General features: G+C 38.7%; 1 protein-coding gene across 7 annotated transcripts in view; it reads right to left on the bottom strand.

Annotated features, from left to right (window-relative positions):
- Positions 1 to 3,818: 3,818 nt before the first annotated feature.
- TRIM2 (tripartite motif containing 2) overlaps positions 3,819 to 19,704 on the bottom strand; it is a 214,828-nt gene continuing 198,942 nt past the window's right edge. For all 7 annotated transcript variants that reach the window (XM_077139764.1, XM_077139763.1, XM_077139759.1 and 4 more), the window contains exons 11-12: positions 17,298 to 17,438; positions 3,819 to 8,360 (exon numbers count right to left, since the gene is read on the bottom strand). In XM_077139764.1, the coding sequence (XP_076995879.1) occupies positions 8,208 to 8,360; positions 17,298 to 17,438 (294 nt within the window). In that variant the 3' untranslated portion in view covers positions 3,819 to 8,207. The remainder of the gene's footprint in view (positions 8,361 to 17,297; positions 17,439 to 19,704) is intronic.

Here is a 19,704-nt window from a genome sequence, read left to right on the forward strand (position 1 = left end):
CCTAGTTACATTACACTTAGGTATTATTGTGCTGTCCATTTTTGAGTTTTTGTATCTAGTCCTGTTGCATAGTCTGTATCCCTTCAGCTCCAATTACCCATTATCTTACCCTGTTTCTAACTCCTGCTGGTCTCTGTTACCAATGATATATTCCAAGCTGATTCTCGAATGTCGGTTCACATCAGTGGGACCTTACAGTATTTGTCCTTTAGTTTTTGGCTAGACTCACTCAGCATAATGTTCTCTAGGTCCATCCATGTTATTACATGCTTCATAAGTTTATCCTGTCTTAAAGCTGCATAATATTCCATCGTAGGTATACGCCACAGTTTGTTTAGCCACTCGTCTGTTGATGGACATTTTGGCTGTTTCCATCTCTTTGCAATTGTAGATAATGCTGCTATAAACACTGGTGTGCAAATGTCCGTCTGTGTCTTTGCCCTTTAGTCCTCTGAGTAGATACCTAGCAGTGGTATTGCTGGGTCGTAATCCATTCTGCCATTCTATGTCTTTTGATTGGGAAATTCAGTCCTTAACTTTTAGCATTATTACTGTTTGGATAATATTTTCCTCTACCATTTTGGCTTTTGTATTATATATATCATATCTGATTTTCCTTCTTTCTACACTTTACTCCATACCTCTCTCTTCTGTCTTTTCGTATCTGACTCTAGTGCTCCCTTTAGTATTTCTTGCAGAGCTGGTCTCTTGGTCACAAATTCTCTCAGTGACTTTTTGTCTATAAATGTTTTAATTTCTCCTTCATTTTTGAAGGACAATTTTGCTGGATATAGGAGTCTTGGTTGGCAGTTTTTCTCTTTTAGTGATTTAAATATATCATCCCACTGTCTTCTAGCTTCCATGGTTTCTGCTGAGAAATCTACACATAGTCTTATTGGGTTTCCCTTGTATGTGACAGATTGTTTTTCTCTTGCTGCTTTCAAGATCCTCTCTTTCTCTTTGACCTCTGACATTCTAACTAGTAAGTGTCTTGGGGAACGCCTATTTGGGTCTATTCTCTTTGGGGTGTGCTGCACTTCTTGGATCTGCAAATTTAGGTGCTTCATAAGAGTTGGGAAATTTTCAGTGATAATTTCTTCCATTAGTTTTTCTCCTCCTTTTCCCTTCTCTTCTTCTTCTGGGACACCCACAACACGTATATTTGTGCGCTTCATATTGTCATTCAGTTCCCTGATCCCCTGCTCAAGTTTTTCCATTCTTTTCCCTATAGTTTCTGTTTCTTTTTGGAATTCAGATGTTCCATCCTCCAGTTCACTAATTGTAGCTTCTGTCTCTTTAGATCTACCATTGTAGGTATCCATTGTTTTTTCCATTTTTTCTTCTTTGTCCTTCACTCCCATAAGTTCTGTGATTTGTTTTTCAGATTTTCTATTTCTTCTTTTTGTTCAGCCCATGTCTTCTTCATGTCCTCCCTCAATTTATTGATTTGGTTTTTGAAGAGTTTTTCCATTTCTGTTCGTATATTCAGCATTAGTTGTCTCAGCTCCTGTATCTCATTTGAACTATTGGTTTGCTCCTTTGACTGGGCCATATCTTCAATTTTCCGAGCGTCATCCATTATTTTCTGCTGGTGTCTGGGCATTTGATCAGATTTCCCTGGGTGTGGGACCCAGCTGGTTGAAAGCTTTTTCTGTGAAATCTCTGGGCTCTGTTTTTCTTTTCCTGACCAGTAGGTGGCGCTCGTGGCGCTCGTCTGTCTGCACGGCAGTCGGCCCGGGAAACCGCACGTGGAGGCGGGGGTCGCTGGCCGCCGCGGCTTGGGAGAGTGCCGGTCCTAATTGCCCAGCTGGCCCGAAACGCCAAGCGTGACGGGAGGGCCCCGCTATCCAACGTTCCCAGTCAGACCGGGGAGCCACGTGCGTGGAGAGGACCCCAGTCGCCAGCCGCCCCGGCCGGGAAAACGTGCGCCCCTCGGGTATCTCACCGCAGCAGATTCTCCCTGCCCGTTCAGCTGTTCCAGAATGGGGTACGCTGTCTTTTTGGTCTCTGTCGTGGCTCCGGGAGCTGTTTCGTATTGTTTCTGTTTCTTTAGTTGCTTTTCTGGAGGAGGAACTAAGACCTGCGCGTCTTACTAAGCCGCCATCTTCTCCGGAAGTCCAACACCCTAGACTCTTAACAAGTATTTCCTAATGAATGGATATAAAACCAGCTTATAGTGTTTTAGTTACTTGGTTCATTTCCGCACTAGATAAGCTCTCTGAGCATACACACTGTATTATTTGTCCACATATCCCCCACACCTGGCCCAAATACTGGTGTTCCACAGGTGCTTAGATGTTTGTGAAATAATGATAAGAAGAGACAGTAGGGGCTCTTGATCTAAGCAATAACAAGCTGCAGCTTTAATTCAATTCCTTATCTGCTCTAGAAAAAGGTGCACCTGGCCTTCTGTGCAACAAGTTCCTAAAGGACAATCAAAGATTTGCTGAACTAGAACACAAGGAAGTGGCTTATATGAGGAAGGCCCCCTCTCTTGCTGATTCTGAGAATCTTCCAACATTCTGCAATGGTAACGATGCTTGCTTGGTTAAAAGAAGAAATAAGTAGGGAATGGAAGTAGTTATACTTCCAATTCCCTATTGCACTTGGTACTGTGACACCTGGCCTTTTTAAAATTCCTGTTGTTTCTCTCTCCTTCCAAGACTAACTGAAGTGACCTCTTCCAGGGATTAAGTCTATTCTGGATTGTTTAATCCTCAAAAAACCCAAACCTTATGAATTTCTATCGTTTCCTTCTGTTGTTCTTAAAAAAAATACTTCAAGTAGGGCGGTGCAACGGTGGCTCAGTGACAGAATTCTCGCCTGCCATGCTGGAGGCCTGGCTTTGATTCCTGGAGCCTGCCCATGCAAATAAATAACTAAATACTTAAAGTAAATCTCTAATTAAGATAAATTTTAGTGCTCATCTCATCACAGCAAAATACGTAACAGAGACTTACTAACGAATAACCGAAAAGCTTTTAACTGTATCAGGAAAAAAAAAGATTACATGCAAATATGTAAGCCTATGACATTCATGACCAAAGAAGGAGATAAGTTTCTATTACAGGAGAATGTAAGAACATGTACCAAGCCCATGCACCATTTGTGCTTCCTCAAACCTTGCGGGGAAGACACTAGCCTGTAGGTAAGGGGCATTAAAATGGCAAATTTCAAATTATGAATAGAGCAATGTTTAAGAAATGTTTTATTCAATTTAAGAGAGACGGTGCACACTACCTTCTTTGACAATACAACAGTGATAACTCATTATTTGTATGTTCACCATCAGGCTCTATTATAACAGAACTACCAGGGAATTGTACACAATTTTTCTTGGATGATGATTTGAGTGCTTCTTGAAATGAGTGGCCATTTTGTATATCATTCATGCAATAATAGAAATTTTCATTTTAATGAATTTCATTGGGCCTTGAAGACAATGTTGGAAGTGAGATCCTTCCCCCCTTGGAAATATGCCTGCCATGACTGCTGGACAGTTGCCTTTCCTTGTGATTCTTTAAGGAGCATAAGAAGAACAGACATGTTGATCTGTGTTTATAACTTTCTAAATGTATATGCTATACTTGTGTCCCAATTTTCCAAATCCCTGTTGAAGATACATCCTAAATGCTAACAGATTATTAACATCAAAACCAACAGACACTTTACTAAGCTTTTTTTTTTTTACTGGTGTTAAAGGTTTAATTGAGGTATTGATTTCTCCTGTGTTTTCTGGAACATCCTTCCATTTTTCTTTACTAAAACAAAAAGATGATATGTTAAAATAAATACACATTTACCCTGAAAATGGAGAAAACAAGCTTTATTATAATGATTTGAGATTTTGTGCATGGTGAAGTTATACACATGAATCTTGCTTCTCCTGTTGTTTCAAGACAGAATTAATTTAAAGTTTTACTGTAGACTAAAGCATCCAAAATACTGTGGTACATATGTAGCTACGAATGTACAAATACTTTGATGCACAGTGTTCATTCTTTTCTTTAAATAGGCAGTCAATATTTTGATTCTTAAAAGAACAAATGAAGAGAGTACATCAGTATCAACGTGAGAGAGCGCAAGACTTATTTTTTCTATGCACAAGACATATGACGTGAATCTATAAAGATGGAATGTACAAAATTGTAAAAAAAAAAAAAGGAAGCAAAAACCATATTCATACATAGGATTGAACGGCTACAGAATTGAGATGACATAAAGAATTCTATTATAAGAATACACTCTGTTGATGGCAGAACATTCCCACGTCATAAAGTAAAAGCATTGTGATTAAGGCTGTGTTGCTTTGAAAAGTTAATGGAAGTGCTGTACATTCATTGGAACAACAGCCAATTTATTAATTTATTCTAGAATAGTAATTAATAACTTTCACACATTCTCCACAAACAGACCACACAATCACTGCCACACAATTCATCTTCACAAAGTTTTTAACATTAACATGATTTGTAGCTTACTGTCATTTAAAACAAAACAAAAATTTACTTATTCATAACAAACAAATCTTTAATGGGCACTTAGTTTCCTTTATGGCAATACTAGATTCTTAGTTATCAAAAATATTAAAATAATTGTAAAGTTTAAGACCCTGACTCATTTATAGAATGCAACAGTATTATCACTCTCGGTTCTAAGCAAAATTAGGTAATATTTGCATCCAACAGCTGCAATTTTATCCTACCTGGAAATGTGTTGGTTTTAAGTTATTAAACTAAAAACATTCCTCCTTTTTCAGAAACTGGTGAATAGAGAGGATGCTTTAGAGTTCAACGTACAAAAAAGATTTTTTCCTATTTGGAGCCGTCTGCAGATTACCTGATATATATTTGCTATTTCTTCCAATTGACTCATAGACATTACCAAAAGCATTTATGTAAACACTTCAATTTTAAGGATCCATGGGTACTTGCTAAAGCACTGCTATTCTGGTGAACTCTGTGTTAAGACATACCCTGTATACTTAGTAGTGGAAGCAAGTGTGTTCTAATTACATGGATCTGGAGTATTTATTTGCCTCAAACCTAGTGGTCAATAAAAGGGTAAATTAAAATAAGGAAACCTAGGGATTGTTTAGTTATTGATCAAAATATCAAGTACTATAAAAAAAAAAAGCAAATGACACATAAAGGATTTATGTGTTTCTCGATGGTCAAGTGAGACCCTATCTCCCCATGTCCAGCAGGGGAAGTCTGTATTGAGAGGGGATACATTGTCACTGACCTTTAAATTCAAAGTGGCAATATTTTGCCATAAGTGCCCGGGGGAGATGGGATTTGAATGAGTACTTTTTTCAATGCTACTTATCATGAATGTATGACAGGTTCTTTACATTTGACAAAGAGAAATCAATAGTGATAGCCTAGGGAAAAAAAGCCACTTCTTTTAATGTCCTTCTCAGTTTACCAGAAACCATTCTCAATAGGATGTCACATCAATAGGATGTGTCAAAGTTTCATTATTAATTAAGTCTTGTCTATTTGGACCTTAGCAGCAGACGTCTTACCCAAGAGATACAGTAAATGCACATATGTATCCAAGTGTAAAATGTTATCTGTACTTTACCATACATAATTAAATAATTTGGAAGGGGGGAAATGGTGTTTTCAGAGTGCCCAGAGCATGTGTCTTATTAGCAACAGATGGTCAAACAGGTCTGAATCAAAATATGTCTTCTTTCATTCCAGTTTATGCCCATATTGACATGTAAAAAATTAAGTTTTGCATTTGATCTACCACTGAGATATCCAGCCTGATATGGTACAGCTGGTTAGTTTATAATTGGTTTTTAAGTTCACAGATATAATGTAATATTGTGCAAAAAAACTCTTTAAATAAACTAGTCTTAAGGTCAATAGCCTGTGTCAGAATCTAAATAGGAAGCCATTTCTTACTTGTGAAATAAAGCTAAAACTAATTTAACCAATTTTAAAGTTTTTTTTTTGAAGCAGTCTAAAAACTATCAAGAGTCTAGCCTATCCTTTATGCAAATTGTTAGTAAAGGACAAAATGAAATTCTCTCCCCTGAATGTAAGGTCCAAGGGGAAGGGGATTTTTGTCTGTTTTATCCACTGCTATATCCCCAGTGGCTGGAACAGTGCCTGGCACCTAACAGGCAATCAGTAATTATGAATGTTTCAATTTGTAGACTTATTTCACTGATAGGGAAACAATGTCTTTGTTTAACATTCTAAAAATGTTATGGAAATGTTATAATTTTATCATAGCCTCAAATATTTTAAAAACTCTATCTAAGAAAATACTAAACGTAAAAGTAAATCTTCCTGGGGCAGACCACGGTGGCTTTGCCTGCCATGCCAGAGACCCAGGTTTGATTCCCGGTGCCTGCCCATGTAAGAAAAAAAAAAAGTAAATCTTTCTGAAAAAAACTTTTTTGGAGGTTGATTCAGGCGCAATAAATTTAATAGACAATTGAAAGTAGCTAGAGATTTCTCTTGTAAAATTTAAAAAATTCTACAGGAGCATGACTGAATTATACATTAATAAGCAATTAACATCACATTCATATAATTCTACATATGCGAAATGTTTTCTTATAGTACAGTTCTAAGGTGCTTTTCAGTGAAAAAGACCCTAAAGCCATTATCAAAAATGACAGACATGACATCCTATTTGGTAGAACTGAGTAGAAAATTAAACAGTGGAAACAGACCGCATCTCTTAATTTAGAGTATCCACGACAGATAAATGATCGACTAAATCATTCTTCAAAATTCTCAAATTGCATTTTTACTTAGTTTAAGTGGCACTCAAGTTGAACCTTTCTTTTGACCTGTCTGTTTTTTGAAAAGCAAGGAAGGCCATTTTTTCCGACTAAACGTCAGCCATCACCATCATTCCTGAAAAATGGCAAAAATGAATCTGTTTTAGGGCTTGCCCCATTAGGATGTCTTCAAGCTGTGCAGGAAAGGAATGCGTAGAAGGGCTGGACGATGCCTGCCTGTCTTTCAGAGTGCTGCCTATTTCAATACACCAAAGATTCAGCTATATATATATTTATATATATATATTTATATTATAAATTCTACCGTACCCTAAGCATGTATACATAGTCCCTTTAATGCCTCTACCATTCATTAGACAATGATAAATAACCATAACATGCCCTTACCTGTTATGCTTTCAAGATAACACAACTTTGGTAACAACTTGCTTTCAAAGGGGAAACCATTAATCAATCACATGCCTTTGGCTGCCACCATCAGTCCTCCAAGGGGCTCCTTAGGGTGCTCTGTCCTAGGACACTGGTGTCCTACTACATGTGCTGACAGTTTGCAGGAAGTAAAGCTTTCGCTTTCAGGAGGTGGAAGGAGAGAGACACACGTGTGAACATGGCACATACAATGTGACTGACAATTTCTTGATTACATCCCAGTGCATGATCTGAAGTTATGGACTGTTGACCAAAAAGGAGCTAATGCTATTGTAATATGCTTTACAAAGCATTTGGAATTTTAGGGCTCCCTGGAAATGGACTTTGTTTTCTGATACAAGGAGATTAGGAAAGAGAAGGTGAAAAGGAAACATCAAAAAGATCTTCGATCTAACCCAGAAAGGTTGGTAAACTAGGATTGTTAAGAGCTAAACTCAAAGCCTGCCAACCAGAGCTGGGATGATTCTGCAAGACAGCCTTACTTATTCTGAAGTAATTTATATATAGTTATTGATGACCAAAAAAATGTCACAAGAGTAATAATACCTACTGTGAAAGTGAGGTTAGAAGACTCCCCGGGTCTTGTGACCTGGTTAAAGAAAGTACATAACTACAACATGGTTTGTTTTGTTTGGAAGCTCTGAGCCAAAGCTACCATTCACGAGATTAACAAACACCTTGAAATATTCTAGGTTTTAAAAAAGGTTTGTTTGATTTGCAAAATTAGTTCAACTACATAAATCCTTGTCCTATAAGCCACAGTTCACAGGTGTTAAACTTTGCAGTTTTTATAATTCCATAGAAGAGATTTTTTTTTTTAAACACTAAAGGTGAATCGTGGAAGTCAGATATGCAGTCTTAAGGATATTCTTACATTCAGAAACAACCTTGGAAAATTCACCAGTGGTTCCTTCTAGCAAGAAAAGTCTAGTCATAATATGGTCCCGCGACCAAGTATCCATTCCAGTTTATAGTGCAAGACCTTCATATGGAGATGCCCAGCTGTCCATGGTTACTGTAAGTATCGATAGACCTTGAAACAGTGATTTCCAGAGTCTGCAACCACGACATGACCATCTGACGTTAAGGCCAGGCCTTGGGGGCCGTAGAGGGGGTCAGCAGATGTGTTAATGTAGGACAAAAATGATCCGCTTCCATCAAAAACCTGTAAAAGATATCAAGTCAGAGCATTACAGGAAAAGTTATAGTAAATGCTGAAGTATGAGTTGGGAGACCTCGACTTCAATGTTGCTAACATAAAATATATGCCCCCCCCCCCCCAGGTTTGTTTGAGGTCAATTTCACATATACAGTCCCTCCCTCCACTTAGCTTGCTTTTTTCTCCTCTCCCTCTCTATGCCCTGGAGTCATGGATATAGAACATGCCTTTGGCTGCCAGATCTTACTTATATTCCTACAGTCAACAAAACAAATATCTGGTGGTATCTTGATGGTACTTGTAAGTGAGCCACCCTTACTCCTCACAGCCCCTTTTTATTCCTTTTCACCCCTAATCATAAGGGGGAAAAATCAGCAATTAGACCAAATAGAGTGATCTTAATCATACTTAACAATGAAACAATATAGATTTTTCCCTTTTTTCAGAAAAGACTCAATTGTCAGAAGTCGATGCTTTTATATGTACACTTGGATATGAAGTGTTATTTTGGTCTGTAAGCTTCGGCTATGACAAAGGAAAAGAAACAAATCCAGACCCTTACACTTCTCCTTCACAAGGCCCAGGCTGGTTTCTTTGGGCCATTTTGTTTGGCCTGCATGGTATTTAAAAGGTAACATACGGTGCCCTGGTGGCTCAGTGGCAGAATTCCTGCCTGCTGTACCAGCGACCCAGGTTCGATTCCCGGAGGCTGCCCATGCAAAAAATAAATAAATAAAAATTTAAAAAAGGCAGTGTAACAGGGTGGTGCCACAGTGGCTCAGTGGCAGAGTTCTAGCCTGCTGTGTCGGAGACCCAGGTTCGATTCCTAGAGCCTGCCCATGTAAAAAAAAAAAGGCAATGTAACTGGGAGGTCCTGTGCAGGGTCACAACAAAAAGTTTAACATCGATGGTCCCACCCAGAACAGTTTCGAGAATTTAGCTCCCTGCCTGCCTCGGGTAGAAATGTCTGTAGGCATCTGAATTTGTGACCCCTGGTCTAATATACCGATCAGATATAGAAGGCCTCTTTCAAATATTGATGTCTACTGGGATACTTAAGCACGATAGATATATTGGAGAAATAAAAGCATTTAGTGTTACATTTGCAGCCTCAGTTCTTTTTCTGAGAAGGCAGTGCCTATATCACACTCAAAACTGCTGACCTTCGCTGTCCTTGGAGACACGCAAATGCTCCTAGATGGAGCTGGGTTCTCAGGTGCACTGCATGGAGCCACATCTGCAGGATGAAAACCACCTGCAGTCTGTAAATGCTCCTTTAGATCCTCAGGCAGGTTTTTTTCTCTCTCTTTTTTTTTTTACATTTCCATTGAGAAGCATCCACACAGGCACAGTTCAACCATACTACTCCAGCAGTGACTCACAGCACCACCACACAGCTGTGTGCTTTTCACTGCGCTCACCCCTAGAGCTTCTGCACCACTCCAGAAAAAGAAACAGAAAAAAAAACCTCACACATCCCCTCCCCCCACCACAGCACCTCAATCCACCCGCCACCCACCCTTTATCCTGCCCTGTCATCCACCTATTCCCCATCCCTATTCTTCCCTCCTTATCCATCTGTCCGTACCCTGGACGAAAGGAGCACCAGACACAGAGCCCACACGGTCACACAGTCACACTGCAAAAGCCACAGTCCTCCCCGAGAAGCGGGGCCACCGGACACAGCTCAGGAGCCCCAGGGACCTCCCTCCAGCCACTCCATCGTACACACACCAAGAAGGGACGTCCACACCATGCACAAGAACAAGGAAAAACCCCGACTCTGCCGGAAATCCCCCAGCCACTGAGACCCTACCCTGTCTCATCTCTCTCCTCCCCCACCCCGGCCCATCCCCGGGGGTCCCGCTCCAGCCACCTCGGAGATCCAGGCCCCCGGGAACCACGCCCCACGCAGCGCGGAGGGCAGCGAGCCCCTGCCCAGTCGGCCCAGAGAGAGAAGCCTCTCCATGAGCAGCCAAAGGGGCTCTCCCGAGGCAACGCCCAGGCAGACTCATCTGCAGGACCTGTGTGCTGGTTTAAAAGGAAGTATGCCCCCTAAGAAAAGCCATGTTTTAATATGGATCCCATTTCTTAAAGGTAGAATAGTCTCTATTCAATGCTGTGTATTTGGGACTGTGATGGGATCATCTCCCTGGTTGATGTGATTTAGTCAAGAGTGGTTGTTAAACTGGATTAGGGGATGACATGTCTCCACCCATTTGAGTGGGTCATGATTGGTTTGTTGGAGTCCTATAAAAGAGGAAATATTTTGGAGAATGAGAGACTCAGAGCAGAGAATGCTGCAGCACCACGATGCAGAGTCCACGAGCCAGCAACCTTTGGAGATGAAGAAGGAAAGTGCCTCCCGGGGAGCTTCATGAAATAGGAAGCCAGGAGGGAAAGCTAGCAGATGATGCTGTATTTGCCATGTGCCTGTCCAGCCGAGAGAGGAGCCCTGACCGTGTTCACCATGTGCCTTCTCACTTGAGAGAGAAACCCTGAACTTCATCGGCCTTCTTGAACCAAGGTATCTTTCCCTGGATGCCTTTGATTGGACATTACTATAGACTTGTTGTAATGGGGACATTTTCTTGGCCTTAGAACTGTAAACTAGCAACTCATTAAATTCCCCTTGTTAAAAGCCATTCCGTTTCTGGTATATTGCATTCCAGCAGCTAGCAAACTAGAACAACCTGCCTCTCCCCTGCAGGAAGAAGCCCCATAGGGGCGAACCCCAAAACTAACGGCCCAACCCACCGAACTGGCCGACCCACTGCCCGTGAAAATACCAGAAACTCCCCTGATGGGAAAGTTCAGTCCTTCCTCCTTTCTCCCCAGGCCCCCGGGGGACCCTCCCATGCAAGTTTTGTACACAGGGAAACTGGAGGAAAGAATAGTTTTTCTCCACTTTGAGGATTTAAATTAGAATAGATTTCATGACATGGAACCAGATTATGGCTAGATTTTTCATGCTAGTACTAATCACTGGTGAACTTTCCAAGGTTATATCTGACTGCAACAGTTTCCTTAATTTAGAGTAAAAGCCACGCTTTTTCTGTGCCATGGACCTCTTTGGCAGTCTGGTAAAGACTATTTATTAGACCCCTTCTCAGAATAAAGTTTTAATGTTTCTTTTTTTTCTCTTTTCCAGAATGTAAGTTTTATTACTTTTTAAGACTCAGTCAAAATGCTAAATGCTATTCATGATACTATTCTTTCTGAATCATGAAACACATTTAAATTCCTTATTTTTACTTGTTTAGTTTGTTTTTGTTAACTTTTTATTTTGAAATAACTATAGATTCACTGGAAGTTGCAAAGATAGTACACAGAAGTCCCAATTGTACCTCTTACCCAGTTTCCTGCTATGGTTACATCTTACATAATTATAGGACAATATCAAAACCAACCAACTGGCATAGATCAATGGTTTTATGTCATTTTATCACATGCACATTCATGTAACTACCACTGAAATCAACATATAGAGCGATTCCATCACCACAAAAACCTCTCTTTATGCTTACAACCCACCCCTACCAAACCTCTTTAACCCTTGCCAAACCACTAATCTGTTTTTCATCTGTAATTTTGTCATTTCAGGAATGCTATATACATATACATCTAACAATAAGTGATCTTTTGAAATTGGCTTTTTTCACTCAGTATAATGCCTTCGATATCCACCCAAGTTGCTGACGGTCTCAAGTCTGTTCCTTCTTTACTGCTGACTAGCATTCCACAATATGAATGTACCACTTTTTAGCCATCAACTTAGGGAAGGATATTTGGGCTTCTGTGTGGACCAGAGTTTTCACTGCTCTGGATAAATGCCCAGGAGTGGAATTTCTGGGCTGTGTGTTAGGTATATGTTTATTAAATTATGAAACTGCCAAACTATGTACCAGTTGACATCTAACCAGCAGTGTGTGCACAATCTAGTTTCTCCACATCTTTGCATTGGCAAATTTGATATTATCACTAATTTTTGTATTAGCTATTGTGTCGGTCTGAATCTGTGGTGGACCCCAGAAAAGCCATGCCCTTTGATCCTCGTTCAATATTGCTGGGTGGGAGCATTTTGATTGTTTCCATGAAGATGTGACCCACCCAATTGTGGGTGGTAACTTTTGATTAGATGATTTCCATGGAGGTGTGTCTCCACCCACTGAAGGTGGAGTTGCTTGCTGGAATCCTTTAAAAAAGGAAACATTTTGGAGAGAGCCCATTTTTTTGGTAGAGCCACGTGAAAGCCAGCAGACACCACCATGTTTGCTATGTGCCCTTCCAGCTGAGAGAGAAACATTGAAAATTCCCCTTTTTAAAAGCCATTCTGTTCTTGGTATATTGTATTCCGGCAGCTAGCAAACTAGAACAACTATTCTAATAAGCATTTAGGAATGTCTCTCACTCTTTTTTTTTTTTTGGTATGCTGTTTGGTGAGTATTCTATTACTGCAGCACCATTTGTTGAATTTTTCTTTTTTGGGGGGGCAGGGCAAGTGCACAGGCTGAGAATCGAACCTGGTATTGAACCTGGGTCTCCCACATGGCAGCAAAAAATTCCATCACTGAGCTACCCTTGCCCTCCTTCATTGTGGTCTTGATTTGTACTTCTCTAACATCTAATGATGTTAAATATCAGTTCATGTACTTATCTGCTGCCCTTATATCCCTTCATTGAAACATCTCTTCAGGTTTTTTTCCCATTTCCTAATCGGACTGTTTTCTTTATGGATGGATTTTAAGAATTTTTCTCTATATTCTAAATATAAGTCCTTTGTCAGATATGTAGGTTACAAATATTTCTCCCAGTCTTTCAAAAGACTAGAGTCCTTTGTAGAGCAAAAGTTTTCATTTTAATGAAATCCAATTTATTTCATTTTTATTTTATGGATCATGTTTTGGTGTATGTAACCTCAGGAAACCTTAGGTCCTGACACTTTTCCTCTTAAAATCTTCTAAAAGTCTTACACTTTTCATTTAAATCTATGATTGGAGTTAATTATTTTTTTTTTATAAAGTGAGGTTCTTTTTTGCCAATGGCTGTATAATTGCTCCAGCACCATTTTTATTTTTTTTGGAAAGGTTAGCCTTCCTTATTAAGCTGCCTTTGTACCTTTTGCCAAAAATCAGTTGGCTGCCTAGCATCATGAGATTGAGAAAGCCTTCTTGACCAAAAGGAGGAAGAGAGATACGAGATAAAATCAAGTTTCAGGGGCTGAGAGATTTCAGAGTTCAGAGTTTATCCTGGAGGTTATTCTTATGCATTATATAGTTATCCCTTTTTAGGTGATGGTTTATTGGAGTGGCTAGAGGTAAGTACCTGAAACTTTTGAGCTGTGTTCCAGTAGCCTTGAAGAAACTGTATAACTATATGGCTTTTACAATGTAACCGTGTAAAAGCTCTTTTTATCCAGAATATGGAAGATGAGAAAGCAAATAAAGACAAAAAATAAATGAATAATGGGGGGGGGGATAAGGAGTAAAAAAAAAAATTGGGGGTAGATGGAAATACTTGTGGTCAATGAGAGGGAGGGGTAAAGGGAATGGGATGCATGAGTTTTTTCTTTCTATATTTTTTTCTGGAGTGATGCAATGTTCTAAAAATGAAAATGGTGATGAAAACACAACTATGTGATGATATTGTGAGCCACTGACTATATACTTTGGATGGAATGCATGTATGTGAAGGTATCTCAATAAAAATATTTTTTAAAAAGTCAGTTGTGGGGTGGGGTACAAGGGTAGAATTCTCGCCTGCCATGTGGGAGACCTGGGTTCAATTCCTAGCCCACGCACTTTGCAAAAACATACAAACAAAAATTCAATGAATGGTGATGCAATATGGGATACACATATGGAAAAAGAATGAAGGAATGAAATGTGACCCCTGCCATACAGCATACAAAAAAAAAAATCAGTTGGGGTGTACTTGTGTGGGGCTATTTCTAAATTCTCTATTCTGTCCCAATGACCTAAAGATCTATCCCTCCATCAGTACCCCACAGTTCCAATTACTGTAGCTATGTAATAAGTAATGAAATCAGGAAGAACAATTCCTTCCACTTTATTTTTCTTTTTCAAAATTATTTTAGCTCTTTAAGTTCCTTTCCCTTTCCATATAAATTTTAGAAGAATTCTGTCTAAATCTACAGAAAATCCTGCTGGGGTTTTGGGTTAAACCTGTATATCAATTTGGGGAGAATGAACATTTGAGTCTTCTAATCCATGATGCCATGTCTCTCAATGCATTTAGATCTTCTTTGATTTCTTTAATCAGCTTCTTAATAGTTTTTGGCATCTAAATCCTATACATGTTTTGTTCGATTTAAACCTACTTCATTTCTTTTTATCAATTATAAAAGGCATTGTATTTTAAATTTTGTTTTCCACATGTTCATTGCTAAAATGTAGAAATACAGTTGTTTTTTGCACGTTGACCTTGTGTCCTGTGACCTTCCTGAATTCTCTTTTTAGTTCTAAGAATGTTTGGGGTAGATTCCTTGGGATTTTCTATATTAATGATCATGTCATCTGCAAATAGGGATAGATTTATTATTTTTTTCCCAGTTGTAAGCTTTTTCTTTCCTTTCCTTTCTATTGTATCAGGTAGAACTTTCAGTACTTTTTTGAATAAGAATGGTGAGAGCAGACAATTTTGGTTTGTTCCTGATCTTAGGAAGAAAGCATTTGGTCTTTCACCATTAAATATGATGCTAGCTATAGGTATTTTTACAGCTTGTTCTTTATCAAGTTGTGAAGTTCCTGGCTATTCCTAGTTTTCTGAGAATTTTTATCACGAATGAGTATAGAATTTGTCAAATGCATTTCCACATCATTTGATATGGAGGAGTCCAGCTGCAGGCCAAAATGCCATGTGATGCTTCAAGCCTGACCACAGACAATCACAAAGGCTTTGCCCGGCTGGCCTCATGGGGAGGCAGCCCACCCCCTACCAGCCTTGGTGCACAACTGATGCACCTCAGTCTCCAGTGGAAGTTGCACTCAAGAACTTAGGGCCTCCCCACCCCTGTCCCTGGCACCAGCTATGCACATATATAGCTGCATTCCAAGCCCAGGTGGTTCCATTCAGGAGAATGTGGGAAGGGGTTTCTCCACTCCGACTCAGTCTTCCCCTTTCCGAGCCCTTTTCCCTCTCCCTGCCCTGGCAGCAGCCTTTTGCTCAGTTCCTGGAAGTGACACATAGCCCCCACCCGCCCTAACTCCACCCCAGTGTGTGCTGATTTGCCTGACCCCTCTTCCTAGGAAAGTATGGCATAGTAGGGAGAAGGCACCTATTTTTGCCTCTTACTTACACTATCACAGTAAGTAACTATTGGCTTGGTTGCCACTTCCCATTTGGCTCGCTGTCTAATTGATCACTTTGACACTTGGCACCTACGCAGATAGGACCTTATGAGTTTTTTTTTTAATATGGTGGATTATACTGATTGCTTTTCAATATTGAACCAAGGCTTGCATCTCTGGAATAAACCCCACTTGGTCATGGTGTATTTTTAAATATATTATCTATTGTTATATGCTTTTTATACATTGCTGAACTCTATTTGCTACTATTTTAAGAATTTTTGCATCATATTTATGAGGAACATTGGTCTGGAATTTTCTTTTTCGTACCATCTTTGTTCAGATTTGGTACCACGGTAATACTGACTTCATAAGCTGAATGGGGAAATGTTCTTTCATTTTTTGTGGTTTGGAAGAGATTTTGTAGAACTGGTGCAAATTCTTCTTTAAAGATTTGGCAGAATTCTTCAATGAAACCATCTGGATGTGGATATTTCTTTTTGGAGAATTTTAATAATATGAATTAAATTGCCTTATTAGCTATAGAGCTATTCAAATGATCTACTTCATACTGGGCGAGTTGTGGAATTTATACTTTTTGAGGCATTGGTCGATTTCATCTAAGTTGTCAAATTATTGTATAGAATTGTTTGTTGAATGTCCTTATTATCATTTTGATGTCTGAAGGATCTATAGTGATACTATTCCATCCTTGATAGTAGCACTTTGTATCTTTTCTCTTTTTTCTTTGTCAGTTTTGCTAGAGGTTTGTCAACTTTTTAAAAATACACCTCGTTGTTTCATTTATTTTCTGTTCTGAATCTCCTTGATGTCTAATGCAATTTTATTATGCCCTTCTGCTTGCTTTGCAGGTTTCTCTTATTTCTAATTTCCCTTTCAGCACTGCTTTAACTGCATGCCACAAAATTTGACATACTATATTTCATTTTAATTGGTCCAATGAATTTTTAAATTTTCCCTGAGACTTCTTCTTTGACCCATGGATTATTTACAACACAATAATGTTTTTAAATGCATAAAACAAAATGCATGAGGTTATAAAGGAAAACAAGTATACTGAAGCAGTTATCAAATTATTATGAAATCATGATATAGCAATATGTGCGCTTTTTTATTAACACATTAAATAACAAGAAATAGTGTCAGGTCCATTCATCACTGTGCTTTTGAAGTAGTGATGAGTATAAACAGTAATTCCAGAAGTGTGTAACAACCGTAAATATGAAAATATCTGCGATTTCTTTTGGTTTCAAAGCCACCAAAGGTACTGCTAAAACTACTGTGACGACTGCCTATATTCATAATTGAAGAAAATGACAATTTTCAGCTAGTGAAAATAATGTAATATTTTTGTGCCTGGACCTTTTGAATTCTATCCTTAAACCCGCTGGGCATCTGTGGGATCCAGGTTAAGAAATGATGTAAAAGGTTTCACTCTGATAATGTTGACCTTTTTCTACTCTTCCATTTTTTTGGTCCTTCTGGTGAGGTATCGGGGCTTTGGGACATGAGCAATGAAGAATGGCAAAAATTCCAGTTTGAGGAACAGTCAATTCTTCGCTTTTAACAAATACCCACCAATCTACACAAATAAATTAGCATTTTAACCTACCTGGATCCTGCTGTTTCCCCAGTCTGCTACGATGATGTTTCCATTTGAATCCACTGCTACGCCTGTGGGAGCATTAAACTGCCCATTTCCTTCTCCATTTGAGCCAAATTTCAACATGAACTCCCCTTCCTGATTAAATACCTGCAGGAAATATTTTAAAATTATTTTCTGAGCATACATTATGGATGCCTAAAAATCTTGTACCTGAGCAGGATATTTATAATAAGACCCATGCTCTAAGACATCCTAAATAAGTTTAAAACAAACAAAAATAATCTACAATCTAGATTCCCCCATATTGTAGAATTGAGGTTCCAAAGTTTATTGTATAAGTCTGATTTATTATTTGTTAAATCACTATTTTTTTTTCTGGCTTATACTTGCTCATTAAATAATTTGTGCAAAAAAAATTACCTCCTTTATAAACTATAAAATGCTAAATAAAGATAAGGTGGTTCGAGTAAGTAAACCTACAATTTCCAACAACATTATTCTTTCTGCTTTTAAATAACTAAATAGCAAAAATGTTCTAACAGGGTAGAAGTTAAAGAGTAGATTTCTGGTAGGCCAGATGCTTAGAATTTATTAGCATTTTCTTAAACCAATGTAACAAGAAAGAGTAGGCTGGACTTTGTATTTAAAATAAGGGCAGTTCATTTAGTGTCTTATTTAGGAATAAGAAAAGGCCTTTTTAGTTATCCTCAGAAGTTAAAACGTTTGAGAGAAGGGAGGCTATTAGAAGTGGAAGGCTAAAACAGAACTTTAAGCAAATTTTCTAACACTGATATATGTGGTCAAGAATGGGTTGTCATGGTTAATGAACTATTCTTATTAATAGACTGTGAATGCATATGAACCATATACAGATTACTGATTTTGAGACAATTGGAATTTTAATGCAGTGTGTTGAACACTAACAATGTATATATAAAATGAGCATAATTTTATTTTGATGATTCAAAGAAGACATCAGAGAAGTGGGACATCCCTATCTCTAATGACTAAAATTACTTCAAGAAAAAGGAGCAAAAGCGTCATGACTGCTTCCCGAGTTAATTAAATAATTGCCAAGTAGGCAGGATTTTAGGCTCTTTAGGAAGGACAAAGACGAGAACAATTATCCTTTACTAAGAAGTCATGCTTTGTAAACCTTCCCTTACTCTTTTTTTAATCCCCCTTGTCATAAAACAGTCTAGTTTTAAAAACAAATGGGAATATGCTTGTTAATTATTCTCTGCTCTTTGCCTTATTAAGTCCTACAAATAATCTTTTGTTTGTTTATTGTATTTTATCTCTCGGAGTCAGCATGTTTTCCTTGGCATAATCCAAATGGGTTGTGTGCTTCATTCTGGAAAAATGGAGAATGACAAATCTAGTTTTACTTGTTTCACGATGAAAAGAAAATACATACTGAAAGCAGTTAGAGATCTAACCAGACCACATGTTAGCTCTGGCCTATCAGTACCAGATTTCACATTTACCAACAGGGAAGTGGCCTGAACCCAGAACTGCTGCCAGTAGCATTGTGTTGCACGGGAAACAGAAGCCTGAGTATTCCATGAAAGCTCTATGGGAACAGCTGTCAAAGAAAAAGAGGAAAAACAAAAGATTGTAAATTTCTGAAATAAGAGAAAAATGAGGAGCACTGAGTTGAAATAGGTAACTAAAATAACCTACCTCTACTACAGTTGAAGCTTTCAGAATCTTAAGAATGAGAAATTTCTCATATTTTCTAACTCTCCAACCTAAAATGTCATTTAATTGCTTATAAATTATTCAGAGGAAAACATATCAAGAGGTAGAAGTATGAGCTGAAAGTTTTTATAGCTTTGAGTTTTACAACAAGTTTATACAGCAGATTTTCAGAAATGGGATAATCCTTTTCTGAATTCAAAATTCTGCTTCTCTCAAATACCACCTCTACTTGGAAGTCTTCCTTTATAGCCTTAATTATGGGAACATTCTCTTTTCTTCTGGACATTTATAGAACCTGATAGGTACCTATTTTTAAAAATCATTTCTTGCATTGTGGTTATTTACATATGTTTTATTTCTACAGTGTAAGCTAGGGTTGGAAAATAGGAGCCGTCCCATGTACCAATGTCAGCTGATCACAGAGGCTGCCTGTACTACCGGGATGGGAAAAGGCTCTGAGAAAGAGCAACTCGACTATTTATTACTGTCTTCCGGTGGGTGCAGTGGGCTGCATCTATGCCAGGTGTTTGCTGATCTGTGCACTGTCAGGATCTATTTGGGTTTTCTTGTTGATGCCCTAGAGTTAAATGAACGATTCCTCCGTAAAGTGAGTGAAGGGGGAGCCGGAGGTGAGAGCAGCTTGTGCTAACATTGTATAGTGTGCGCATCATACAGCCCTGGGGAGGATAGTCACAAAGTCCAGCGCCTGCTG

This window comes from Tamandua tetradactyla, chromosome 22 (genome assembly GCF_023851605.1).
Source record: "Tamandua tetradactyla isolate mTamTet1 chromosome 22, mTamTet1.pri, whole genome shotgun sequence".
Classification (NCBI taxonomy): Eukaryota; Metazoa; Chordata; class Mammalia; order Pilosa; family Myrmecophagidae; genus Tamandua; species Tamandua tetradactyla.